Raw genomic sequence first — 18825 nt, 5'->3', positions numbered from 1 at the left:
CGACAGAAATGACTGTGTCTGTGGAGGAGCAAAATCCCAATGATGGACGCTTGGAGGTTATGGAGCTCAAACATTCTATAGACAAGAAAAAGAAAAGAATACGTGCTTACAGCCAAAAGTGAGGAAAAGGCAGGGTTATTTTTCTGTGACCGTGATTTTTCTTGCTTCAGTGTGAGTTGGAGTTACTCTGTGCCTAAAGAATGATGCTTTATACTACATGCAGTGCAAGGTTGTTGGAGATCCTGCTATATATTTTCCTCATATATACTAAATATCTTTTCTTATTAGTATGGTTTAGGGTTTAATTCTATTTCCCCTGGTATTAAATATTTGTACATAAAAAAATGTATCTGAATGCCTCTGCAAAGACAGTGATTATGTATGAGTGATGGTGAAAGTGTTGAATGATGATGTAAGTTTTTTCGTTCTTTTGGGGTCTTTCTTTTTGGGTCAAAAAAAATGCACTTCCAGTGTATGAGCCCATTTTCTTTAGAAATATTTTCCTCTCATCACTCTCAATAGATTCTAGATCTGTGTTTAATGAAATTAGGAGGAGGTGCGGGATTACCAAAACTGTTGTCCAGAGGGCTGAGGAAGGGTTATTGAGGTGGTTCGGACATGCAGAGAGAATGGAGCGAAACAGAATGACTTCAAGAGTGTATCAGTCTGTAGTGGAAGGAAAGCGGGGTAGGGGTCGGCCTAGGAAAGGTTGGAGGGAGGGGGTAAAGGAGGTTTTGTGTGCGAGGGGCTTGGACTTCCAGCAGGCATGCGTGAGCGTGCTTGATAGGAGTGAATGGAGACAAATGGTTTTTAATACTTGACATGCTGTTGGAGTGTGAGGAAAGTAACATTTATGAAGGGATTCAGGGAAACCGGCAGGCCGGACTTGAGTCCTGGAGATGGGAAGTACAGTGCCTGCACTCTGAAGGAGGGGTGTTAATGTTGCAGTTTAAAAACTGTAGTGTAAAACACCCTTCTGGCAAGACAGTGATGGAGTGAATGATGGTGAAAGTTTTTCTTTTTCGGGCAACCCTGCCTTGGTGGGAATCGGCCATTGTGTTAATAATAAAAATAATAAATTTTCTGTTCACCATAATTAAAAAATGAAAAACAGCTTGCATGATAGAATATTTGTGGAAAAACATGTCAAATTTGGATGCTAATACTATATAAATAAATATAGTTTTTCTCCTTAAACTAATATACGTACTACATATCTTTTAGCATTTTGATTGAAAAGTGCATTTTATAAATATTCAAAATTTGAACAGTACGTATGTCCAGAATATTAATGATCATTGTATAGTTATTAGAGGTTGACTTCCCGCTCTCTTTTTCTTGACCACTTCCACTCTCATTCTTATGCCATCGCTGTGTACACAGATGGCTCTAAATCTTCTGACGGCGTCGAATTCCCAGCAGTGTTTCCGGACAGCGTCGTGCGAGGGCATTTACTATCTTTGGCTAGCATTTTTACTGCTGAATTGTATGCCATTCTTGCAGCACTTATTCGTATCGCATCTATGCCTGTCATCATCATTTGTGGTTGTCTCAGACTCCCTTAGTGCTCTACAGGCTATACGGAAATTTGATACACCTCACCTCCTAGTTCTCCGTATCCAACTTTGGCTACGCCGTATCTCTACCAAGCATAAAGATATTGTTTTTTGTTGCGTCCCTGGTCATGTTGACGTACAGGGCAATGAACAGGCAGACACTGCTGTGCGGTCAGCAGTACATGACCTACCAATTTCATATAGAGGTGTTCCATTTCCAGACTATTTTGCTATAATAGCTACCCACCTTCACACCCGTTGGCAACAACGTTGGTCAACTTTACTCGGTAACAAACTTCATTCTATTAACCCTTAAACGGTCCAAACAGATCGACGTTCAAATTCATAGTGCTACAAAAGTAGATCTAGTTTTTTTTACATATTTTCAAATACAACAAAAAAAAATGTAGATAAAAGTTTTTTTTACACGTTTTCAAATGTAAAACAAAAAAGAAGACCTATATTTTTTTACATACTTTCAGATGTTGAAAAAATGTATATATACGTTTGGACTGTTTAAGGGTTAAATCGAGCATAGGTTACTGGCCATCTTCTTGTCATCAGTGCCGAGGTTGGGAGACTACTCTCTCCCGCCTTCGCATTGGCCACACTCATCTTACTTGTGGGTATCTCATGGAGAGGCACCCTGTTCCTCTCTGCGAGCAGTGTCAAGTTCCAGTATCAATTAGCCACATTCTGATAGACTGCCCTCTCTATCAACGAGCATGCAGAATTTACCTCCAACGTCGTCTCCGCTCTCCTACTCTCTCTTTACCTTCCCTTCTTGCTGATGGACCCTCCTCTAATCCTGACTCTCTCATTGACTTCTTGACAATGACTGACTTATTCTACAAACTCTGATGATGATACCTTTGCACTCCCCTCAGCCCTTTCTACCTCAATCTCTTGCTGCCCTCTACCCTTTCACCATCTGCTGCCCCACCGTTCTCCATAACCTATTACTCATCCATCTCCTTTTTTGCCACCTGATACCCTCACTTCCTTCCTGCCCTGCAGTGCTGTATAGCCCTTGTGGTTTAGCGCTTCTTTTTTATTATAATAATAATCTTGGTAGAATATACAGTATGTAACTGAAAATCAATGAATAAATTCCAAGGAATGAGTTCATAGGATAATAGTGGGCTATGATTAAACAAATTAGTTGTATCTAATGCCAGTGATTTCTGTATTAAATTGTTCATCCTTTAATAATTTTACCTGTAAAAAATACAGTATTGATTTGCAAAACTTACCTAGTTCACTTTCTACAGGAAATTTAATTGCCCTGAAATTTATACTCAGATTTCGAAAGGAGTGGATACAAATGGGCGAATTTCAAGGGTGGCTGTCAGAGGGCAGTGCTCCAGATCGAGCGTACTGTACTGTGTGCAGTAAGGAACTCTTGGCTGGCAAGTCTGAATTATTGAAGCATGCAAACGGAAAGAAACACAAGAAGAGGTTAGAAGAGGGACACATAAACATGACAGTTCCAACAGACTTATCAAGTGTCCTTGATGGAACTGCAATCCCACATGTGCTGGTATAATACATGCAACTTTCTTATTTAAAATTGAAAAGTAGATTCAATTAAAATATTGCACTGTAATGTAATATTATTACTAATGAGGTTAACCCTTAAACTGTTCAAACGTAGATCTACGTTTACGCGTGTAGTGCTCCAACCTTGATTTTCTCCGTAAGAAAGCATGTAAAAAAAAAAGTAGATCTACGTTCGGAGCGCTACGCAAGCGAATGTATATCATCTATCTTTGGACAGTTTAAGGGTTAAGACAGCACTTATAATGATATTTTTTTCTTCAGCAAATAGTTGATTTAAGAAGTGACACTGTGACGCAACCAAGTAGAGAAATGAAAGAAGCCATGTTCGATGCTCCAGTTGGAGATGATGTGTTCTCAGAAGACCCTACAGTCAAAGGTTGGTGTATGTGTACTATTGCTGTAAGAATTCAAACATACAGTAATTTGTGCAATTTTAAGCAATGTAATAATTATGAGAGTATGGGATATACAGATGACTTTACTGTGCATACTAATAGGTAAAATTTTGCATCACATTTATGACATTGGGATGAAATTTGGTAAAAATAAAAGTAGTCAAAATAGAAGATCAGTGTGTGAACAAAAGAAGACTTGCTTCTGCTTAGCTTCATGGGTAGGCTTGATAGAACCTGAATGTGTCCCTTTGCTTGAATAGAGGGTTTGTAAAGGTAGAAAGTTGAGAGTGAACTTAGATAAGAGTAAGGTGATGAGGGTATCAGACGATTTGAAGAAGAATTGGATATCAGATTGGAGAGAGTATGAAAGAAGTAAATGTTTTTAGATATTTGTGAGTTGATTTGTCAGCGGATGGGTTTATGGAGGATGAGGTTAACCATAGAATTGATGAAGGAAAAAAAGGTGAGTGGTGCGTTGAGGTATCTGTGGAGACAAAACACGTTGTCCATGGAGGCAAAGAAGGGAATGTATGAAAGTATAGTGGTACCAATGCTCTTATATGGGTGTGAAGCTTGGGTTGTAAATGCTGCAGTGAGGAGGCTGCTGGAGGCAGTGGAGATGTCCTGTCTAAGGGCAATGTGTGGTGTAAATATTATGCAGAAAATTCGGAGTGTGGAAATTAGAAGGTGTGGAGTTAATAAAAGATTAGTGAGAGGGCTGAAGAGGGGTTGTTGAGATGGTTTGGTCATTTAGAGAGAATGGATCAAAGTAGAATGACATGGAGAGCATTTAAATCGGTAGGAGAAGGAAGACGAGGTAGGGGTCGTCCTCGAAAAGGTTGGAAGGAAGGGGTAAGGGAGGTTTTATGGGCGAGGGGCTTGGACTTCCAGCAGGCGTGCGTGAGCGTGTTCGATAGGAGTGAATGGAGACGAATGGTATTTGGGACCTGACGATCTGTTGGAGTGTGAGTAGGGTAATATTTAGTGAAGGGATTCAGGGAAACTTGTTATTTTTATATAGCTGGACTTGATTCCTGGAAATAGGAAGTACAATGCCTGCACTCTAAAGGAGGGGTTTTGGGATATTAGCAGTTTGGAGGGATATGTTGTGTATCTTTATACATATATGCTTCTAAACTGTTGTGTTCTGAGCACCTCTGCAAAAACAGTGATTATGTGTGAGTGAGGTGAAAGTGTTGAATGATTATTAAAGTATTTTCTTTTTGGGGATTTTCTTTCTTTTTTGGGTCACCCTGCCTCCGTGGGAGACGGCCGACTTGTTGAAAAAAAAAATAAATATATATATGATATAGTATATACATGTAAGTTTTTTTTTTTAATAAACCGGCTGTATCCCACTGAGGCAGGGTGACCTAAAAAAGAAAAGAAAGATTTTTTTTTAAATTTAGTAATTTATGCAGAAGGGGTTGCTCCCAGCATTTTAGTCCCCTCTTCTGACACGCATGGAAGAATTCTGTCCCACTTCCCCATGGAGAGTTGTACAAGTATAGTAAGTAATTAAGGTACATTTTGTAAATAAAACTTGTCTAAGTGTTGTCAACTATGACATCCTGTAGCCAGTTTTTAACCTCACTAGTTTAAGATTATTTTGTTTCTAATTGTCTCTTTTTTTTTTTCATTTCTGTAATGAAGCATTGGAGGAAAAAGTTGCCAGAATGTTAGAGAAGGAAGCTGCACTCTTTGTTCCCTCAGGCACGATGGCTAATTTAATATGTGGTAAGTTAAAAATGTTTTTTATGATGTATACTCCATTGGTATCAGTTTTACACTAAATATTGTCTTGCCAGTGAGAACCCAAAACCCCTTCTGGGTGGGTAAATATCTGTCCGGCATAGAACCAAAGTTTTGGTTTGTTAAGTATTTGTTGTGCAGCTTGAGAAGTAATATAAAATTAACTAAAAAGGTATTTTTATGCTGTAATTTTTTTAACACGCTGGCCATCTCCCACTGAGGTGGGGATAGAGTAATGTATCTTCCATTATTGAGGGTTGTAACTTATACAGTATGCGAGTACATATCTCCTTTGAGCCATATATTCCTCAGCTCTGTTCTTTCATCTTTTAGATGCTGTTCCTCATTCCATATAGTATCTCTTTTTAAATTAAATATTTTGTTCAAGTTTATTCATATGATATATCAGTTTTTTTTATTGTTTAGTGGCCTTATATCCTCTTATAGATTAATTTAATCTAGTTTCAGGTAACATATTGAATATGGTATTATTATTACATTCACAAGAAAGTGCTAAACCTGAATGGAAACTAATTACATAACAGTAAATTATTTACATTATTTTGAACCCTGTAATATATTTCAGATGGAAAATTACACTGCTATAAATCAAAAGAGACTTCTTTTTATTATGTGTCTGATCACAGATGCCTTCATCATTGCTAGGAATCCTGGGCAGGTCAAGACGTGCGGGCATGTCTCCTTGCACTTTCTTCCTTTGTTTACCTAGAAGTCAATAGATATTGTTTATATGTTGTGGGTTGCATCCTTGGGAGGGTTACTACTTCAAATAAGGAGACCTTGATAAGCCAGGTCTTTCCTGTTTTTGACACTGGTATATTATGTAGGTACAGTACAGTTGAAACACATTGGGAAGAAAACCTTGGCATGCATGTACTATATACCAGTAATACTGTATATGTAGTAATATAGGTAATATAGGTAGTAGGTTGGTAGACAGCAACCACCCAGGGAGGTACTACCGTCCTGCCAAGTGAGTGTAAAACAAAAGCCTGTAATCGTTTTACATGATGGTAGGATTGCTGGTGTCCTTTTTTCTGTCTCATAAACATGCAAGATTTCAGGTACGTCTTGCTACTTTTACTTACACTTAGGTCACACTACACATACATGTACAAGCATATATATACACACCCCTTTGAGTTTTTTTCTATTTTCTTTCTAGTTCTTGTTCTTGTTTATTTCCTCTTACCTCCATGGGGAAGTGAAACAGAATTCTTCCTCCATAAGCCATGCGTGTTGTAAGAGGCGACTTAAATGCCGGGAGCAAGAGGCTAGTAACCCCTTCTCCTGTATATATTAATAAATGTAAAAGGAGAAACTTTCATTTTTCCTTTTGGACCACCCCGCCTTGGTGGGATACGGCCGGTGTGTTGAAAGAAAGAAAGATGTGTTAATCTTGTCAGTGATTCAAGTTTCTTTGAAGTAAAATAGATATAGTACAAATTAGGCAATTACATAAATGTTAAAGATATTAAAATGAAAATTAAAGTACAGTAGCAAATCTCGGCAAACAATTCTGGACAGAAATCTTTGAATGAGGAAATTTAATTTATGCTGTACTGTATGTGATTTTAGGAAAAATATAGGTCCTGTATTGCAAATTGATTTTTTGATTTGTATGCAAAAGAAGAAAATTAAAAGTGAATACAGGAAAGAGTAAGGTTATGAGGATAACAAAAAGATTAGGTGATGAAAGATTGGATATCAGATTGGAGGGAGAGAGTATGGAGGAGGTGAATGTATTCAGATATTTGAGAGTGGACGTGTCAGCGGATGGGTCTATGAAAGATGAGGTGAATCATAGAATTGATGAGGGGGAAAAGGGTGAGTGGTGCACTTAGGAGTCTGTGGAGACAAAGAACTTTGTCCTTGGAGGGAAAGAGGGAAATGTATGAGAGTATAGTTTTACCAACCCTCTTATATGGGTGTGAAGCATGGGTGATGAATGTTGCAGCGAGGAGAAGGCTGGAGGCAGTGGAGATGTCATGTCTGAGGGCAATGTGTGGTGTGAATATAATGCAGAGAATTCGTAGTTTGGAAGTTAGGAGGAGGTGCGGGATTACCAAAACTGTTGTCCAGAGGGCTGAGGAAGGGTTGTTGAGGTGGTTCAGACATGTAGAGAGAATGGAGCGAAACAGAGTGACTTCAAGAGTGTATTAGTCTGTAGTGGAAGGAAGGCGGGGTAGGGGTCGGCCTAGGAAAGGTTGGAGGGAGGGGGTAAAGGAGGTTTTGTGTGCGAGGGGCTTGGACTTCCAGCAGGCATGCGTGAGCGTGTTTGATAGGAGTGAATGGAGACAAATGGTTTTTAATACTTGACGTGCTGTTGGAGTGTGAGCAAAGTAACATTTATGAAGGGGTTCAGGGAAACCGGCAGGCCGGACTTGAGTCCTGGAGATGGGAAGTACAGTGCCTACACTCTGAAGGAGGGGTGTTAATGTTGCAGTTTAAAAACTGTAGTGTAAAGCACCCTTCTGGTAAGACAGTGATGGAGTGAATGATGGTGAAAGTTTTTCTTTTTCGGGCCACCCTGCCTTGGTGGGAATCGGCCAGTGTGATAATATAAAAAAAAAAACTGATAATGTAAAAATTAGCCAGTTAAATTAGATATACATATACTAAAGTAGACTACAGAAGCTGTACTCAAGAGTATGAAACAAACCACTCAGTAGAACATAAGTCAAATGTGAGAGAACTGGGAGTGATAATGACAGAAGATCTCGTGTTCGAGGAGCACAACAATAGTATTATTTCAGCTGCAAGAAAAAGATAGGTTGGATAACTAGAACTTTCAAAATAAGAGATGCCAAGCCAATGATGATACTCTTCAGGTTGCTCATTCTCTCTAGGCTGGAATTGCTAGGCAGGTGAAATTGCTTAGCTGGAAAATGTACAGAGAACCTTCACAGTTCATATAAACTCAATTTCTTTCAACGTACCAGCCGTATCCCACTGAGGTGGGGTGGCTCAAAAGGAAAAACTAAAGTTTCTCCTTTTAAATTTAGTAATAGTAGGGGTCGTCCTCAAAAGGGTTGGAGAGAGGGGGTAAAGGAGGTTTTGTGGGCAAGGGGCTTGGACTTCCAGGAAGTGTGCGTGAGCGTGTTAGATAGGAGTGAATGGAGACGAATGGTACTTGGGACCTGACGATCTGTTGGAGTGTGAGCAGGGTAATATTTAGTGAAGGGATTCAGGGAAACCGGTTATTTTCATATAGTCAGACTTGAGTCCTGGAAATGGGAAGTACAATGCCTGCACTTTAAAGGAGGGGTTTGGGATATTGGCAGTTTGGAGGGATATGTTGTGTATCTTTATATGTGTATGCTTCTAAACTGTTGTATTCTGAGCACCTCTGCAAAAACAGTGATAATGTGTGAGTGTGGTGAATGTTGAATGATGATGAAAGTATTTTCTTTTTGGGGATTTTCTTTCTTTTTTGGGTCACCCTGCCTCGGTGGGAGACGGCCGACTTGTTGAAAAAAAAATATATATATATATATATACAGGAGAAGGGGTTACTAGCCCCTTGCTTCCGGCATTTTAGTTGCCTCTTACGACACGCATGGCTTACGGAGGAAGAATTCTGTTCCACTTCCCCATGGATATAAACTCAGTTAAGTACCTAATTTACTGGGAGTGCCTGAAGTCCATAGAGCTGTACTCCTCAGAATGTAGATGAGAAAGATACATGATAATCTACACCTGGAAGTCTGGAGAAATGGTTCCTAAACCTGCACACCAAAATAACTACTGTACTCATGAACACAAGTGGCTTGGTAGATGGTACAAGATATCGCCAATGTAAAGCAGGGTAAAGATGAATACATTGAGAGAGAGAACTCAAGAAGTATAATGGAGGTGACTCCTCAACACCCTCCCTTCATGCGTAAGGGAATATTACCAACAGACCTCTCCTAGCTGCCTTCAAGAGGGAACTCAACAAATTCCTCAAAACAGTTCCTGATCATTCAGGTTGTGATGCATAATTAGGACTGTGGGCATTAACAGTTTGATTGATCATATCAGCAACCAGGAGGCTTGGTCTGGGACTGGGTGGCAGGGGTCATGACCTCTGGAAGTGAATCCACATAACCTCCAGGTAACCATAATGTTAAGCTTTAAGCCTGTGCAGTACTTATGTATACATGTATGTATATACAGTACTGTATTTGTATCTAGGCTTTCTTAAAGATACAGCATACCCAACACTCTCAAAAAACAGGTGTCTATGGTTAAGTAACCTGTTAGGAAGAAAACAAATCCCATTACAGTTAACTAATCATATAATTCATGTCTTCAGTTTTGACACACTGCTGGGGTCGTGGGTCAGAGGTTATCGTTGGCGACCAGAGTCACCTCCACCTGTGGGCCCAGGGAGGAATTGCTCAGGTATTGCTTCAGTGTATTCCAGACTATTCAGCTATAGTTTCAAAGTTACTGTCTCTAGTCATGTGATACCCTTTAAGGGCTCTTGATCCAAAGAACTGGAACTACTCTCCTTTTTCTTGGATTGAATGCTTCCCATTTTCCTGGCACTGTATGACTCCTATGGGTTTAGTGCTCCCAAATGAATTATTGAAAAAAAAAAAACACAAATTGTGATAGCTTACACTATGTTTATTCCAAATAAACATGCCCCGAGTTATTGTATTTTTTGTCTTTTTCCACAACTTTTTGGTATATACCATTTCTCAATGAACATAATAATTATTTAGTCTTGTAATAAATATACCTGTACAGTATCATTATGAAGTGTTTGCTGATTTATTATTATGGTAGTACTTATAGAACTCGGCCTTCATCTTAGCACTGAAACTATTTTGCCCTACATAATAATTTTTTTTTTTTTTTTTCAACAAGTCGGCCGTCTCCCACCGACTTGTTGCCTCACAGGTAAATTCAGGTGAAGAAGAATGATGATATAGAAAAAAGTAAAATATATTAAGGTAACAAAAATGCAGAGAGAAAGAGATACCTTTTAAATGTAGAAATAAATGTAAAATACCAGATAACCATCTGAGGGGTGAGGATGCTGCAGCTTTAGAGCACATCTGAACTGTGATGTCAGTCACTCCTGGAAAGACAGTCATTGAATGAATGACAGTCATTGTGTATCCTCTCTTTTGGGTCACCCTACCATAAAGGGAGATGGCTGGCGTGTTAAAAAGAAAATATATGAGCTGGTATATTAATGTGGACAGAATAACAATTTAGTGACAATAGAAGTTTTTCTCTAACTTGAGGGATTGTCTGATAAGAGTGAACATTAAAATGGTATAAAATACTGACAGGTTATTAGGTAAGACACATATGCAACAGTTAGGTATCTTAATTTCAAAATTAAGATACCTAACTGTTGCATATGTGTCTTACCTAACATTGTCTGATAAGATTATTACTTTTAATTACTTTTTTTTTTTTTTTTTGAAATGACACTTCAGATCTTATATGCACACATTTACCTAGCTGTGTTTGTGGGGTTTTGAAGTTTAGCTCATGGGCACCGCCTCTCAACCACTAATCTGTTTGAATTGGTTTACTATTTTAATGAACAAGTTATGTTACAGGAGTGAAAGTACAATAAATAATTTTACAAAAAGAAAAAAAAAAAAAAACTGATCTCATACATTTGTACTTTTTGATATAAATTTTCCCTAATCTAATTTAGGCCAAGACCCCTTTCTAGTGAGCTAAAAATTATATTATACACTAACATTTTTCTGTCAAACATTTTATAATCCTGTACACTTTAATTGGACTGTTATAGTTAATTCAATGCATTAACAGAGGACTTTTTATAAAATAATCTAAGCATAAGATAGGGCCAAAATATTTTTAAGATGACAAATTTTAGAAGGAACTAAAATTATTTTCCATCATTTTATAACAGACTTTTGATTTTAGTAGTTTTAAATACAGGCTCATTGGTCCTGGACTTGTTTTTACTTCCATTTTTTATGCTTGTATTATTGGACATATTAATTGTATTCTAGGTTGGAAGTGTCCATCACCGCTCTATAAGAAATCTGCCAGATGGAACATTCTCACTTCAAGATTTAAGGTCCTTGGTTCGAGGTGATGACCCCCATTGGCCAGTTACTACCTTGGTATGTGTTGAAAATACTCATAATATGATGGGAGGAAAAGCTCTTCCTCTACAGTGGGTGGATGATGTAAGTGCATACATTGATAATTTAGCTGAAAATAAGACTAGCTCAGACTTTTGTTTTTTTTTAATAAAATGTTGAATAGATTGTGCTTCATCTTGGTTGTAATATTAGGATTTTATATACATGTACTATTTTATTTCCTTAGGTTATATTAGGATTTTATATACTATTTTATTTCCCTAAAGTCTGTTATGTATATTTTTAGCATTTTAATTTATTAAGTGCTGTTCATGTATTGGGCATAGGCTTTTAATTGATTTTCTAAGTTTTGTACTATAAATGTCATTTGATTTTAAAGTATATTATGTCATGCTCAGTATATTGTATTTGAAAAATTAGGAATCTTAAAAAAACAGCAGTATCTTAGCCCAAGTGTAGGTGTCATCTTACTGCGACACGTTACAATAATGGTTCCTGTTTAGGGATCTTCAAGTAAAATTGTAAGAACATTCAAAAACAAATTACAGCATAAAAAATTTTGTACTATATAGTACAGTGGAACCTTAGTTTTCGTGATTAATTCGTCCCAGAAAGACATGAAAACCGAATTGTATGAAAACTGAAGCACTGTTTCCCATAAGAAATAATGTAAATTCAATTAATCCGTTCCAGACATCGAAAAATATTAACAACAAATACATTTTATAGAGAATAACTATATTTTACATACAGAAAATGAGAAATAAATATAAATGGCTAATGAAATGGATAAATGAAGACTTGTTGGCATATGGAAGACGGCGAGGAGAGAGGGAGGAGGAGAGGTTGTTTGGAAGGGGAATCCCCCTCCATAAGGACTTCAGGTATCAAGGCCCTATCCGGGGTTACTTCCCTTCTTTGTCTTTTACTGGTACTAGGACCAGCTTGAGAGTCATTGTACCCCCATTGCACAAAAATATGTCCAGGGAGGTCTGTGTCTGGAGTCTCTAAGATTTGCCTAAAATGGGACGAGGCATTGTCATTGAACATGTTGCAGACACAGCTTGCAACAGCTTTGTTAAGGTGATATTTCTCCACAAAACTTTGCAACTCATTCCACTTTGCACCCATGCCCTTAACCACTGAAGAAGGCACATTCTTCCCTCTCTCTTCCTCCTCCTCTGAAGCAATTTCCTCAGCTGCGGTCTGTTGCTGTTCCAGTTGAAGGTTTTCTACTCAATAAACAAGCACAGAAAACAGTGAATTATTACGAAATGTTTTCCGAATGCACAGGGTAATGTTCACTCAGTGAGAAACAAGGCCAGACTGAGTCATAACGCGTGGGATGCTTTGTATGGGCACGAGCAGGTGGATGCGTTTGGTACAAACCATTGTCAACTCTACAAAAACCAAGCGGATGTATGAAAACGGACAAAATTTAGACGAAAAAAGGTGTCAAAAACCAGGGCATACGAAAACCGAGGTTCCATTGTATTAGAAAATTTATCCTGGAGTAAAATATATAACAAAGCGTATTAATAGTGTTAAATTATTTTACAGTGCATCCGAGTGTACTTAAATTATAAACTCATTGAAAAACATTTATGGTGTTCCCATACAGTAATAAATATCCTGTTTATTACATGGAAGATGTATTCATTTTATTTCCAGCTTGGAACATTATGTAATGAATTAAACCTGCCACTGCACATGGACGGGGCACGACTGATCAATGCATCTGTGGCTCTTGGCACAAGTCCGGCACGTCTTGTGCAGTGGTGTGATTCCGTCTCTCTCTGCCTAAATAAAGGTCTTGGGGCACCAATGGGCTCACTTGTAGTGGGTACTAAGGAATTTATTACTAGGTCTGCTTGCTGTTAAGTACAGTACTCTGTCTTGTTTGTTAATTTCTGCATAAATGTAATATAAAAGATACTGTTTAATTTGTTTTGCATGTGGGTGCCTAACATAGCTATCTGGTTGTGTGGTTAACCTTCTCTCTACTTGCTTTAATAATTGCAAGATGATTGCACTGTATGACCCTTGTAGGTTTAGCACTTCATTTTGATTATAATAATTACAAGATAAAAGTAGGTAATTTCATGGAACCATCAATATTTTTTTTGCTTATAATTTTCTAAATTTCATTTCTGATTTTTAATTATTTTTTTTTACTTTAATTCCTACTGTGACCAATTTGTGCTTATATTCCTGTTTATTTTATTGTAAATAGTGCAAAAGTGAGATATTTTAATTAGTGACAGTAAAGGTATACAAGATGTATGATGAAGACGAGGGATGTTATTGTAAACTTAGTACTACTGCGACAATGCATTATAATGCTTGAACTTATACAGTAGATTGTACTAAATTATATATTGCTGTTTGAGGGGTATGCAGGCATTCGGCACACTCCCCTCAAACTAAAATTATTTTCTCATATCTTTTTGGTTTGTTGTAATGTTTGGTTTCTATATGATTTCATTTACCCTGGTCCTACTTTTTCCACCTTATTGATGGTCTCAAGTATCTTGTATTTTGTAATCATAACACTTTTAAATAGTTTTTTTTCCTCTACCATTATGAAGTTTGCTTTCTCGTGTTTTCTGTAAAGTTTCAAACATGCAGGTAGGCCCTGCTTTAAAGCGCTTTGCTTCATGGCATTTCGCTAATGCAACTGTTTTCATATATACCCATTCCTCACTCATCGAGACTTTCTACAGTAAATATATTCACCACACTATATTTTAACCCTTAAACTGTCCAAACGTAGATCTACATTTTTTCAACATTTGAAAGTAGTATGTAAAAAAACTTTGATCTACGTTTTTTTTTTTTGTTATATGTATTTGAAAATAGATCTACTTTTGGAGCACTACGCATGTGAACTTAGATCTATGTTTGGACAGTTTAAGGGTTAAGGTAAGTAATGTGTATACGGTATATGCATTTTTTAGGCCTAGCTCTGTTGCTCACTTAATATATGATAGTGTAAACATGTTATCAGGCTTTTATATACATTTGAAGGAGAAAAATACTGTTTCACTTTACAGTGATTTTTGCTTTACAGCCGTAGCCTGGAACCTTACCTGCAATATAAGCAGGGCCCTCCTGTAGCCAAATATACTTACCATAATGAACCTAAATTATTTTAAAAATCTGAGCCATATCATAGAATGCAAAATATGCTTGCTACAAATTTTACCTGTATAAAGACATTTGCTTCCCAAAGCAGTCAATACAGATAGAATAACAACATACCTTAACTAATGACTAATCACAAAGAAATGTCATGTAATAATACAGGACATCCAAGCATTCATTTTCCTTATATCCATCAATAATTATACTTCCACATGTAATGTATACGTTCACTAAAAAAGAAAGTTATTCTGTCTGCACCCCATACCCATCCTGTGAGTGGTAGTCAAAAATATTAGAGGTACATAATGGATGCAGGGACTGGGCCACAAAGTTTTGATAGCTGAACAAGTTACAAAAGTAACGAACCATTCACACGTCTACACCTGATCACCGAGTTATTAATACAAATACTACTAGCTTTATTAACAGATAAGAGATGGATCCAATTTCAACGATAGTTGAATTTCTAATCGGGTCCATCTTTTTGAAACACCCTGTAATATGCACCCAGAAGCACTAAACCCCTAGAGATCATAGTTCTGGGAATAGGAGACAGTCATGCTTGATCCAAGAAATTGGAGGATAGCTCTAATTCCTGGGATCAAAAGCCCTTTGCCAATATCAGGGCACAGAACTTATTGTAAAGTGTAAATTGGATATAAATGTTTCTAAATGTAAAAAAAAATTCTGAATAAAGAATTCTGATTTATTGTAACATAAGGAATTATGTTGTTGAAAATCTAACATAATATAATATTAAATTGTATTAATTAATTTTTTCAGGGCATTAAGAGTAAGAAAAGTTTTAGGTGGAGGGCTGCATCAAGCAGGGATGTTTGCTGCTGCTGGAATATATGCTCTTGACCACATTGCTCCAAGGCTTTCTCTAGACCACACCAATGCTCGTGCCATTGCTCAAAGTAAGGTATTTTTATCACTATGTACTGCACGTTCTCTTGTAAAGTACTTCCAAATAGATCATTAGTCAGCCATTGTATCTGTAAAGTTTTTACAGGTAAATTTTGACGAGATCCTCTGAGATTACTCAGTTGCAATTAACCCATTTTAAACTTTTGTAATCATGAAGTTTAATAAATTCTGGTAGCATTTTATACATATAATGTAGTTTTTTGTTTTTGCAATAAAAATAGTAACTTAGTCATGCACACAAATGCAAAATATACAGGTATTCCTTTTATACCAAACCCTCTAAATACACTATCTATAGGTGTGTCAGAAGTACATAGCAGTGCCATTACAGTTGATCTCAAGGGTGTCCAGACCAACGTTGTCTTGCTTCACTGTGATAACATTAGAGTTAATGCCAAGAAGCTGTGCCAAAGATTAGCATCAGTGAGTATAGATATATTTGTCCCTATACTAGTATGAAAGTAAGAATTACTAATGCAGAAGGTAATCCTAGAGTTTATGTTGGCCTCCCACCCATGGAATTTTTTAAATGATTTATATCATTACAGACTCTCTTCAAATATTTAAAAGTGCCTATATTTTTAAAGTTTTACACTTTAGCTTCTCAATCGTTCTTTATATTTTCTCCACATGCATGTTACTAGATGAGAATTGTTAGTTTACATACAGTAGAAGTCATAAAACTAACCCCCCCATAAAGCAGATGTTGGATATTATTATTATTATTATAATCAAAAAGAAGCGCTAAGCCACAAGGACTATACAGCGCTGCAGGGCAGGAAGGAAGCGAGGGCATCAGGTGGCAAAAGGGAGATGGATGAGTAATAGGTTACGGATAACAGCGGGGTAGGGGATGGTGAAAGGGTAAAGGGCAGCAAGAGACTGAACTAGAAAGGGCTGAGGGGAGTGCGAAAAGTATCATCAGAGTTTGTGGAATAAATCAGTCGTTGTCAAGAAGTCAATGAGAAAGTCAGGATTAAAGGAGGGTCCATCAGCAAGAAGGGAAGGTAAAGAGAGAGTAGTAGAACGAAGACGACATTGGGGGTAAATTCTGCGTGCTCGTTGGTAGAGAGGGCAGTCTAACAGAATGTGGCTAATCGATACTGGAACTTGACACTGCTCACAGAGAGGAACAGGGTGCCTCTCCATGAGATACCCATGAGTAAGACGAGTGTGGCCAATGCAAAGGCGGGAGAGAGTGGTCTCCCAACCTCGGCACTGATGACAAGAAGACGGCCAGTAACCTATGCTCGGTTTAATAGAATGAAGTTTGTTACCGAGCAGAGTTGACCAACGTTGTTGCCAACGGGTGCGAAGGTGGGTAGCTATTGCAGCAAAATAGTCCAGAAATGGAACACCTCGATAGGAAATCGGTAGGTCATGTACTGCTGACTGCGCAGCAGTGTCTGCCTGTTCATTGCCCTGTACGTCGACATGACCAGGGACCCAACAAAAAACAATATCTTTATGTTTGGTAGAGATACGGCGTAGCCAAAGTTGGATACGGAGAACTAGGGGATGAGATGTATCAAATTTTCGTATAGCCTGTAGAGCACTAAGGGAGTCTGAGACTACTACAAATGATGACACAGGCATAGATGCGATACGAATAAGTGCTGCAAGAATGGCATACAGTTCAGCAGTAAAAATGCTAGCTGAAGATAGTAAATGCCCCCGCACGACGCTGTCCGGAAACACTGCTGCGAATCCGACGCCGTCTGAAGACTTAGAGCCATCTGTGTACACAGCGGTGGCATGAGAATGGGAGTGGAAGTGATCAAGAAAAAGAGAGCGGGAAGCCACCGTAGGCAGTTGAGCTTTCGAGCAAGGGAGTGAGAAAGAACAGACCCGAACAGCTGGAACTTCCCAGGGGGGTAGGGAAAAGTGAGATGCTACATGAACATATAAAGGTGGTAACTGAAGGGAAGACAAGAGTGAATGTAGGCGAAGAGAAAAGGGACGGAGCAAACAGGGGCTGCGAACGAATAAAGAATGTCTACTAATATCGGTGACCATTCTGTAAATGGAAGGATTGTGTAGATCGTGAGAGCGTACATAGTAGCGAAGGCAATGGGCATCACGGCGATCAGACAAGGATGGAACATTTGCTTCTGTATAGAGGCTCTCAACAGGGGAAGAGCGAAAAGCACCAAGGCACAAACGTTATCCTTGGTGATGGATAGAGTTAAGGCTAGAGAGAGTAGCAGGAGAGGCCGCGGAATAAATCTGGTCACCATAATCGAGTTTCGATAAAACGAGGGCTGAATGTAGGCGAAGCAGAGTTCAACGATCAGCTCCCCAGGAAAGATGAGCAAGGGTTTTAAGGTTTAGCCGGCTGTGACAAGTTGCCTTCAGAGAGGTAATGTGAGGTTTCCAGGATAACCGACGGTCAAAGAGAAGGCCTAGAAACCTGACTGTATCACGTTCGGGGATACGGGAGCCATAGAGATACAAAGGATGATCAGAGATAACAGAGCGTCTAGTGAAAGTAATTTGGTGAGTTTTGGTACTTGAAAATTTAAACCCATGCGTGGTGGCCCAAGTGGAAACACGGCCGACCGCATGCTGGAGAGAAACTGCAATAAGGTGACAGTCAGTGCCTGCACTAGCAATAGCAAAGTCATCAACATAGAGTGATGACCAAATATTGGGTGGAAGAACAGAGGCCAAATCATTTATAGCAAGGAGAAAAAGTGTTGTGCTTAGAACACATCCCTGAGGGACACCTTCAGCTTGGACGAAGTCCGGGGAAAGAACATTATTGACTCGAACACGGAAATGTCTGTCAGTTAAAAAGTTCTTAAGGAAGGATGGTAGATTGCCTCGGAGGCCTAAGGAATGGGCGTGGGCCAAAATATTATACCTCCAAGTTGTGTCATATGCCTTCTCAAGGTCAAAAAATATGGCAATAACCGAGTGATTATTCGCAACATATGTATCCAAGCGTAGTAAGGGGTCTATGGTAGAACGACCCTTACGAAAGCCATATTGACTAGCGGAGAGACTGTTGTGTGTCTCTAAATACCACATTAAACGTCGATTTACGAGACGTTCCATCACTTTGCAAACTGCACTAGTAAGAGCGATGGGGCGATAGTGGGAGGCATCATGTCCTGTAGTACCCGGTTTGCGGAAAGGGAGAACAATGGCAGATTTCCACAGCTGGGGAAGAACTCCTTGTGCCCAAATAAGATTGAAGAGGTGTAAGAGGACTACAAGGGCTGACCGATGTAAATGTTGTAACATACGAATATGAATGTCGTCAGGCCCAGCTGCCGATGATCGGCAAGCTGAGAGCGTTGCCTCCAGTTCTTGAAGTGTAAAAGGCACATTATACTGTTCTTCTCTGAGAGAAGAAAAGTCCAAGGGTACTAACTCTCT

At 38.6% G+C, this 18825-nt stretch overlaps 1 protein-coding gene across 5 annotated transcripts in view; it reads left to right on the top strand.

Moving 5' to 3' along the window:
• LOC128693534 (uncharacterized) overlaps positions 1-18825 on the top strand; it is a 32747-nt gene that overhangs the window by 2244 nt on the left and 11678 nt on the right. The window contains exons 2-10 of one of the 5 annotated variants that reach the window (XM_053783253.2): positions 1-118; positions 2859-3096; positions 3378-3492; positions 5165-5248; positions 9582-9670; positions 11275-11388; positions 13042-13148; positions 15298-15434; positions 15743-15867. The exon at positions 1-118 is cut by the window's left edge and continues 59 nt beyond it. In XM_053783253.2, coding sequence (XP_053639228.1) covers positions 1-118; positions 2859-3096; positions 3378-3492; positions 5165-5248; positions 9582-9670; positions 11275-11388; positions 13042-13148; positions 15298-15434; positions 15743-15867 — 1127 coding nt within the window. Of the gene's footprint in view, positions 119-2858; positions 3097-3377; positions 3493-5164; positions 5249-9581; positions 9671-11274; positions 11455-13041; positions 13236-15297; positions 15435-15742; positions 15868-18825 lie in introns of all 5 variants that reach the window. The other 4 variants (XM_053783251.2, XM_053783252.2, XM_053783250.2 and 1 more) reach the window with 4 other exon arrangements.

The sequence above is a fragment of the Cherax quadricarinatus genome, chromosome 57 (genome assembly GCF_038502225.1).
Source record: "Cherax quadricarinatus isolate ZL_2023a chromosome 57, ASM3850222v1, whole genome shotgun sequence".
NCBI classification, from domain to species: domain Eukaryota; kingdom Metazoa; phylum Arthropoda; class Malacostraca; order Decapoda; family Parastacidae; genus Cherax; species Cherax quadricarinatus.
Note: the sequence above shows the minus strand (reverse complement) of the source record. Positions and strands in the feature narration are given on the sequence as shown.